At 40.8% G+C, this 9,366-nt stretch overlaps 1 protein-coding gene across 5 annotated transcripts in view; it reads left to right on the top strand.

Annotated features, from left to right (window-relative positions):
* Nucleotides 1-9,366, top strand: part of LOC5504423 (von Willebrand factor D and EGF domain-containing protein) — a 135,990-nt gene that overhangs the window by 80,561 nt on the left and 46,063 nt on the right. For all 5 annotated transcript variants that reach the window (XR_007306498.1, XR_007306499.1, XM_048721668.1 and 2 more), the window contains one exon: nt 5,121-5,535. Coding sequence is in view for 3 of the 5 variants with exons in the window: in XM_048721668.1 (XP_048577625.1) it covers nt 5,121-5,535 (415 nt within the window). In the remaining 2 variants the exon portion in view is untranslated. The remainder of the gene's footprint in view (nt 1-5,120; nt 5,536-9,366) is intronic.

Raw genomic sequence — 9,366 nt, forward strand, 5'->3', positions numbered from 1 at the left:
ATTTTTCGGGTCGAAATTCTTAATATATTTCAAACTTTTTTTCTCTTTCACTGATTCTTTCTAACTTTCACAGAGGCTTTATTACCACATATTGAACTGATTCTGGTAGTGTCGTCAAAAAGCTAACGCTCAATTTTGCGTCAGTCTCAAATAAGTGCAAAACATGTTGTTTACTTTTTATGTGCTACTACATTATTGCGTGTTAATACAAATACAATTTTTAAATGTGTCCACTCTCCATACATTGAGTCGTCTTTGGTAAAAAATCTAGTGCAATCGCATAAACATTGACGGTTCTGTGCGAAGTTTGAAATTGATAACGCCCCCTGTTTCTGATCTGTTGATTAACTCGTGAGCGACTTTAAGTCCGCTGGAGAGGTAACAAGCGAACGAGCTAAGATGTCTCAATGACAGCCTGTGTCAATGACATCAAGTTTTGGATGCTAGCTAACAACCTTAAGCTAAACAACGACAAGAGAGAGCTGCTGGTAATCCATTCGAAGCATCGCCCCCACCCACCACTTCATGAGGTCTCCGTCCGTCGCAGGCACTCCAGTCACTACATCTGATCATGCACGGAACCTTGGCGTGATATTTGACAGCACTTTTGAACTATGAGACTCAAGTTTGTGAAACATGTAAATCAGCTTTTTTATCTTATAAGAAACATTTCACAAAAGAGGAGCTAGTTCATGCTCTTGTGGCATCAAGACTAGATAATAACAGTGCTCCTTTGGTCGGTCTGCCAGACTATTTCATCAAGCGCCTCCAATATGTACTCAATTCAGCTGCACGACTCATTACTTTTACGAGGAAATACAATCATATAACGCCAGTTTTAAGGCAATTACATTGGCTCCCTGTGCAGCAGCGTATTAATTTTAAGGTTTTACTTCTTACACATAAAGCTATTCATGGCATGGCTCCAGAATTCATCAGTGATCTAAGATGTCTCTACCAACCTAAGCGAGCACTTAGGTCCGCGAGTCAACTTTTATTGGAGCAGCCGGCACATAAACTCAATTTTTAAGGTGTGGGGGCCTTCTCGGTGTGCGCGCCTAGCCTATGGAACAAACTACCTTTTGATATTAAATACTGCACATGAGATAGATAGATTTGTTTATTAAATACCCCTTGCAGTTAGAAACTGAATTACAGGTAATTAGCACATACAAGCTAAGCATTACGACTTTACATTACCAAGATACTTAACAGTAACAAAATTTGACAAGCGATTAGTGTTGCATATTTTCGGTTTAATGGAAGCAGATCTTCTTAGAGTGTACTGGTTGACTCCCTTGACCGACCTACTAGTGGGTAGGCAATTTAAAGGGTTTTCCTTACACAGGGAACTCATGAATTGTTGACAAAGCATGAATCGTCTATTTTTAAGCGAGACAAGACCGGCTTTCTCCAGGGCATCATTGTAACTATTGGATGGGAAGATTATTCTAAGCGCTCGTTTCTGGATACGCTCTAGACCATCTGAAAGAAACGCAGGCAGGTCAGCGTACACCGCGGCACCGTACTTTATGACTGATCGTATTACAGAGCAATAAACATTGACTAAGTCCAGTTTTTAATCGCCGCACTTTTTAAGTAAGCGCAGGGCATATAGCCTACGATTTGACTTTTTGCAAACGTGGTCACAGTGGACATCCCATGTGAGGTCGCTAGTGATGTGGATATCGAGAAGTTTGAACGACTTGACACATTCTAGCGTGGTACCTCCGACATAGATTGGGCGCCACGTACAAGCACGGTATTGCAAAAAATCAATGTCCATGATCTAACATTTGGACGGATTTAGACACATGTTGTTCTTTATAGCAAACTGGTGTATATCGTTTACAATGTAATCTAATACAGAAGGAGAGTTTCTTTGTACAATCTCGACGACAGTCAGATCATCCACGTACTTTACTCTAGGTGCCCAGGAGGTGACGAGATCGTTTACCATCACGGCAAAGAGGATTGGGCCGAGCCGGGTACCCTGTGGTATTCCTCCATTTAGCGCAAGTGTTGATGAAGCCGCTGACTCGATTTTCACGAACTGAGATCTACCGTGAAGGAATTCCGCCACCCATCTAAGCAAAGAATGGTGAATATCGAATTTGACTAATTTACGCAAGAGGATGTGATGGTCAATTAAGTCGAACCCGTTGCGAAAATCGGCAAAAAACAATCTTGCCGCACAGGAAAATGTAACAGACGGCTTGTGATGTGGACTTTCCTCCGACCGCGAACTGCTTGGGATCCGGTTTAACTAGGATCCGCGGAAGGAGCCGCACGAAGGTAAACCGTTCCAATACTTTAGCTATTTGACAAGTCAAAGAGATTGGGCGAATATGGTTTTCAATGACTGAGGCAGGACGCTCTTTAAGAATAGGGTTGACAGCTGCGCATTCCAAGAGCCAGGGTATGCGACCTTGACGGAGGGAAGAGTTATACAACTCGGCGACAAAAGGTGCAAGTTCGAAAGCAAATAGGGACCACACCTTGTTGGGGATCCTGTCCGGGCCGAGAGCCTTCCTTAGCTTGATGGAACGTAGTGCTGCAGTAGCTTCCCGCGGGGTAACAAATAGATCTTCGGGAATCTCAGTGACAGATATCGCGTCGACGTAGTTAGTAGACAAGTGGGCGAACTCAGACGTAAGCCATGTGAAAAAGGTGTTAATATTTTTACATAACTGTTAGATGGTAACAATGTTAGTCCCGTCAATTAACTGGTTGAACCATTGATTGTCATTTCGAGACATCCCTGACAGTGACACCTCCCTCCACCACCTTCCAGGGTTGGACTGTTTAAGTGTTGCGACCTTGGCATTGTAGAATCTTTGTTTGCAGTCCTTAATATGCACTTGGACTTTGTTACGCCAGTAACGAAACTGCTGAGAATCTTTTCCGAACAGCGACAAGCATTTCTGTCTCTTAGAAATCATAGCTTTGATGGCAGAGGACAGCCACGGCTTGTTGTTTCCATGGATACGACACACCTTAGAGGGAAGGAATGTGTTAATAGCGACAGATAGTGTTTTATAGATGAAATCCCACTTTTGCTGGCAAGATTCTAGCGTGAAAAGGTAGTCCCAGCTAAAACTTGTGGTCCAACGACCAAAAGCAACCAGCGCGCTGTCTCTAGTGTCGCGCTTTGTGACCGACTTTTTTATGGCCTTGGTTGAATCTATATGCGGTCTATCAAAACACAAAAATGGTCGCTGGAACCGAGCTTAGGAAGTTGTTCGGGGGACCCCAGTTGATTGGGTAGATTTGTTAAGCACCAATCAAGAGTTCCCGTGTCACGTGTTAAAACTTTGGTTATCTGGGAAAGCCCGCACGCTCGGTTGAACACCACTAGGGAAATTTTTGTAGAGTTGGGATTAAAATCCCTGGTGACGCAAACCAAACAATCAGGATGGCTGGCCTGATAATCATCGACGACACTCTGTACATAATTATAAAAGTTGTCGTTGTCCTTGGCGGTAGCTTGTGGAGGGTGGTAGAACTCCGATCAGAAGGGGTAATTGGTCTCGGTAAACGCCGCGGGCGGAGTTGGAACCACAAGGTTTCGGTCAATCTCTTATAAGGAATAGATGAGTGAACGTACGCCGCAACTCCACCAGCGCGACTCGAACGATCGTTCCGTATAAAATTATACCCAGAAATTGCTACTGAGGCATCTGATATTTGGTCGGAAAACAAGGTTTCCGTAATGCATAGAACACAGGCAGAGTTCTGTACCGCGATCCATTCCAGTTCATCCACTTTATTTGTTAGTGAGCGAGCTTTGCAGACGATCAGCTATGGAATTGCCGGGCGAGACGAATTTACATACCGTAGCTCTGTTGCCGGTTCTGTAGGACTGTTTACATCGTCATGCAAATCGTCAATGGGCTCATGTTCGAGAGGGCGATCAAGGGTGGATGATGACCATTGTTCCTGTGCTAAAGGGCTTTGTACGCGGTCAGCCAGTCGTGGGGCGTTTCTCCCCGTTTCGGATGCGACATTTGCATATCGAGAAAAACAAGAGGATTCGGACGATAGCGAATTTTCACTACTTTTTGATCTCTTACCGGCCTTTTTGCCACGGAAGCGGAAGAGATTGTTCGATTTCAGGGTGTTGATAAGCTCGGAGGTCAGTACGTTTCTGTCTGCAAATCGACGTAGTCGCTTAAGTTGACTTCTTGAATGAGAGAGTGGTGTTGTGCTGGAATGGTTGGTTTGGCGAATATGCAAATTCCCCTCCAAAGATGTACTCCTAGGGTCCAGTTGATCGGGACCGGGGTTAGAGGAGACATCAACAAAAACGGTAATGTCGATCGGTGGATCATGCCCCGGTACTACCAAAGATGTAAAGCCATGCTTAGACTATTTTTCAATAGGGATCTTCGACTTTAATGTCCAGGTGGTGTGAGAGATCGATGTTTAGGTACTAGAGCTTGACCGCCTAAGAGAGTGAATTCTCTCTGTAAATATACATGAGAGGAGCCTCAGATAGGGTGAGATTCCATTATTAGGTTGTGTAGTAAGGTTGCTTAAAACCACTAGATATGATAATCGCAGAGCAAGCAAAAACGTGTCCGCCATATTCAGCGCCTGCGCAGTTTAGTCTGCGAGTTAAAGCGCGTCCTTTAAGCACTGCTTATATTAGTCGTAATCTCTTTATATATTTATATTTACATTTTATCGTCTTTGGATGGATCTTTATATGTTATAATATTTATTAATAAATAGTTTATTTTTGAAATGAGCTATATAAATATCAAAATTATTATATTATTAAGTGATTAGCTAAAACAAGTGCGTGATTTTAACCCGTCAAAAATTAATCATTTCACCAAACCTAAGAACAAACGAAATTGTCGTATTTCTCATTTATTAATCTTTTCAATGACATATAACATAAGCAAGGTCCATTAAATCTGACGCGCGTATCGAGATTTTTCCTCGGAACTTTGGTATTTTCTGCGTCCCGCTGGCCGAAGGCAACCCGTAACCATCTATGTTTCTTAGCGCATGCTAATTAACAGTCACTGTCATGCTGTTCCAGTAAAACGGCAAGGTGGGTTACAGGGAGAAGTTTCTCTTCTGTAATAATTAAATCATTGTTATTGTTTCAGATTAAAACGACAAGAAAGTTTTTTTCATAGTCTACCACCAGACACTCCGGAAAGTAACTCTGCAAAATACTGTGAGTGTAAAGAAAAAGATAAAGATGAAGATAAAGTCTGTGGAACCCCGCAAAACAACGCTATTCATAGACCCCCACCACCGGGCAATCCAGTTTCCTCTGAAAATCTGCCGGAATACTGTAAAGAATTTTCCGACTCTACGAATCTACGCGCTTTGCAACGCGCTGAGGATAGAATTCGTAAAAGAAGGGAGGCACAAGAATATACAACTGAAGAAAGAAAAGAAAATGCGACACGTATTTGCAAAGGTTTCATTGAAGATTCAGTAGCTGGAAAAAAATGTAGCGCCTTATCAAACATGGAAACCGCTTCGTATTTGGAGAGCTGTATCTTCGATGTAATGGTAAGTTTTATATCCATGAGCATTCTGGGACGATTTTAGGGAACACTAGCGCTTATGAATATTAAAAAATAGCGGAGTAGGCGCCATTTTGTCCTAGTCGTTATTTAGGGATAAGCTTTTAGAGCTGTTAAAATGGAAAAAAAAAACGTCAAACTAATACTTCGTGAAATACTTCGTGGAGACATTGTAAATTGTTCATGTCAAATGGGTTTGATGATCGAAGCAAACTATATTGGAGAAAAATCAGTCAGAATTAATCGATTGGTGATATCATGGCCATGGCGCCAGAACCGCCGTTCGTGGGGTTGCAGACCTGGATATGTGTGCGATTTATTTATTTATTTATTTATTTGTTTGTTTGTTCGTTTGTTTGTTTATTTATTTATTTATTTATTTATTTATTTATTTATTTATTCAGTCATTTATTTATTTATTTATTTATTTAGTCATTCATTTATTCATTCATTTAGTCATTCATTTAGTCATTTATTTATTCATTCATTTATTTATTCATTTATTTATTCATTGGATCTCCGGTCGTTTCTGGGGTCACGATTTTCGTAATCGTAAACAAACCACAAGCTCGTACTTCGTAGTTCGATTGTTCGAGTTCGTAAGATCGAACTTCGATCGTTCGTAAGATCGAAAACTCACAAGTTCAAAGGAACGTAAGTTTGAACGATCGTAAACTCGTTATTTGACAGATTCCAAGGATCCAATTCAAATAAAAAGATTGGACCGGGGGACTCGTAAAATCCAAAGACAATTCGAGAGTTGTGATGCTAGCAAAGACTCGACATATTGCACTCCCCATTAAATCCTAAATTTCTCGCTCTGTTTGAATGAAGAGCACTGGTATCCCAATTATTTTACTTTAACTTAAAAAGAAGGCGATAAGGTTTTTATTTTTAATTTCATGAGGTCCAAATAGTTATTTTTTTAGTAATCCAATAGTGATTATAATGGGAGTTATAAAGACCGGAAAGTGATCAGGTGTAAATTCAATGCGTCTTTATAGAGCGAGATTTGGTAACAAGAAAATAATTTATCCTTTTTATTGCAATGTCCTTTGTTTCGAATTGTTTTCCAGTTTAGATTTTGGGTCACTACCCTTCGCGAAATAGCGCGCAGGCTGCGAAACAACGACAATGCCGACTTGGGAAAATGGAATACGTTTTTCGGCTTCGTGCTGGTAAGAGAGTGGGAGAGAGCACGGTGTATTGCGCGCCCTGGCATTTCAGTGTGAATTAGAATGTGCCCTAGAAAAAGTGCATAATTAATTATTATTTGCAACAATTCAATTATTTTAAATAATTCTAATCGGCGATAATAAATGATAGTAGTAAAAATGACTAACAAGTTGAAGTTTAAACAAGGGAGCATAAATAAGAGATGGAGTTCTATGTATTACCCCGGTGCTATGTCGATTCCTATATTTTCTATCTTGATTTTCACTTACCACAGCTCGCGCTTTTTGATTTAGATAGCACCTAATTCAATGAAAGGACTCGAATTTGCGCTATAGCATCAACAAATTCCTTCTTACATCAAGGGCATGGGCAATACCCAACTTCGAGGCGCGCAGGTCGTCGAAGAAAGTCTGGAAATAATGCCAACAAATATAGAGCGAAAATTGACTAGCTCAAGCACCACTTCGTTTTAACTTGGTTCTTCTTTGTACCTTCACGACATTCGTTCTCTTTCCAGGTTGAAATGCAGTGTATTTTTATGAATATCTAGGAAAAAGCAGTCCTCAGGGGCGGAAGGTTTTTGCTAAAAGTGGGGGGGGGGGGGGTGGCTGAGGAACAAAGGGGGATGGGGTAATTTCTGTGTATGGCTTTCTGGCTGTCCCCCTAGATCCGCTATTTGTTCTTGTAACGAGAGGATGCATTTTTCTTCATTATTGGTTATGATGTTTAAAACCTGTGAGGAAAAAAGACGGAGATATTACCCTCTTCGGTTTTGGTTCTTGGTATTACAATAGTCCAGACCTGGGACTCTCTTTGCGCTCGACATTATGGCTCGCGTGAAAGAGTGTCCAGTATTTATTGCATGCGCATGCGCGAACATGTACCAATCAGCGATCTTCACGGTAAAAGTTGAAATACCAGCGCGCGCAATAACGGACGTGCCTAAGGAGGGCCGATTCCCGCTAGACCTTGTCGAGTGCAGGGCTCCGAAAATCGATCAACGCTAAGTTGAAAAAAATGTTTTGTACATGTGAAGGAGTATCAGCGAACTGCTTGGGATTTGTTTTCTATAAAGACGCGATAAAAATGTGATTGAAAATCAAATTCCAAAAAAGCGCGCGTTCGTTTGGAATGACGCTATTGCCTAAAGCGCGCGCGTGTTAATAACAAAAAAGGAAAAGCTCTTTGATTGATATATTTTCCAGACTCTAATTATCATCTGTCCTGTTCTCAGAAAAGATTGAAAATCAAGTATATTTACCCACGACCAAAATAGCCAATCAGGAAAGATAACAGCCATATGGTCCCACAAATGTCCCACAAAAAGTCGGCAATCGACGGCGAAAAAGATTGCTTTGACCTATTTTTCTGTGAATCTTGACAAGCTAATAAGCATTTTCCGTTCAGCATAGAAAGTGCTAGCCTTTTTTTTTGACCGGCCACATTTAGTGTAGAGTTGGGACTCAAATTGTAGAAAAACACGTAAAATGTACTACGAAGAAACGAAAACCAAAAAGCAAACAAACCACTTACAAGATCAGTTCAAGTCCTACCATTAAACTTGTTTTTGATATTACCTAAGTTACTTCATTTACAAATATGAATGAGACTGCCGTTTGTAATTTTGCTGTAAATCTTGACGTTTGCGGATAAAAGGCGTAAACAGCGAATTCGGCTTTCTTTTCTACTTTTTCCCGCACTTTAATCCCTGCAAGTTTTCAAAAAATAGCTTTGAAGACACATAGACACGATGTACCTACCGAAGAGAGCACCGCTTCATCTTATCAACTCCAAATCTTTTTATTTCGAGCTGGATTCGTTCTACTTCCATTCAACAACCGAACTCGTAGTTATATATGCTTTTCTACAAGATTTTCACCAAGTTTGGACGGCAAGACAAGTTTCCATAATCTTAGGTGACCGTGGTTCTTTTCCAAGTCGCAGAAAAAAACCTACAAACATCTGTATTTTAGATAAATTCGAGCAGGACTCACTGTCTGCATCCGACATGTTGTACAATTTGTGGGACTTTTGTGGTACATTTGGGTTGCACTTCGCTGGCTTCTATTTGCTGCTTTTTGATTTGATATTCGTGCGCGCGTCGGATCTATGAATAAATAATGGACCCTCTTTCACGAAAGCCAGAATGTCGAGCGCAAAGAGAGTCCCAGGTCTGGACTAGGTATTACAACTGTGCATTCTACATCGCTCGTGACTAATTTTCTCCGTTATTATGACATCGATTTGCTATACAATTAACCAAAAAGTCAACCATTTAAAGGAAAGCTCCGTGTAAGAACTAGGCAACCCAAAGGCAAATGCACGCTGGCATGTCAAAAATGCCTTTGTTTATTCTGGAAATTTGATTGAATTATAGCATAAGGGTATATAGCAAAGGACATGCACGGAATTTCTTCAAAATCTTACTATCTTCTATATGTCCTGCATGCATGTTTGGTATGAAAAAAGATCCAATGTGGGAAAGCTATAATAAATATTTTTTTTGCAGGACAATGGGTATTTGCCTAGTTCTTACACGGAGTCGAGAAAATGATAAATGCGATATATTGTTAAAGAAGTATGCATTTGCATTCGATATCAGACGATAACACTCTTTTGCCTTCTGTTCCCACATGGTCTT

The sequence above is a fragment of the Nematostella vectensis genome, chromosome 14 (genome assembly GCF_932526225.1).
Source record: "Nematostella vectensis chromosome 14, jaNemVect1.1, whole genome shotgun sequence".
Classification (NCBI taxonomy): Eukaryota; Metazoa; Cnidaria; class Anthozoa; order Actiniaria; family Edwardsiidae; genus Nematostella; species Nematostella vectensis.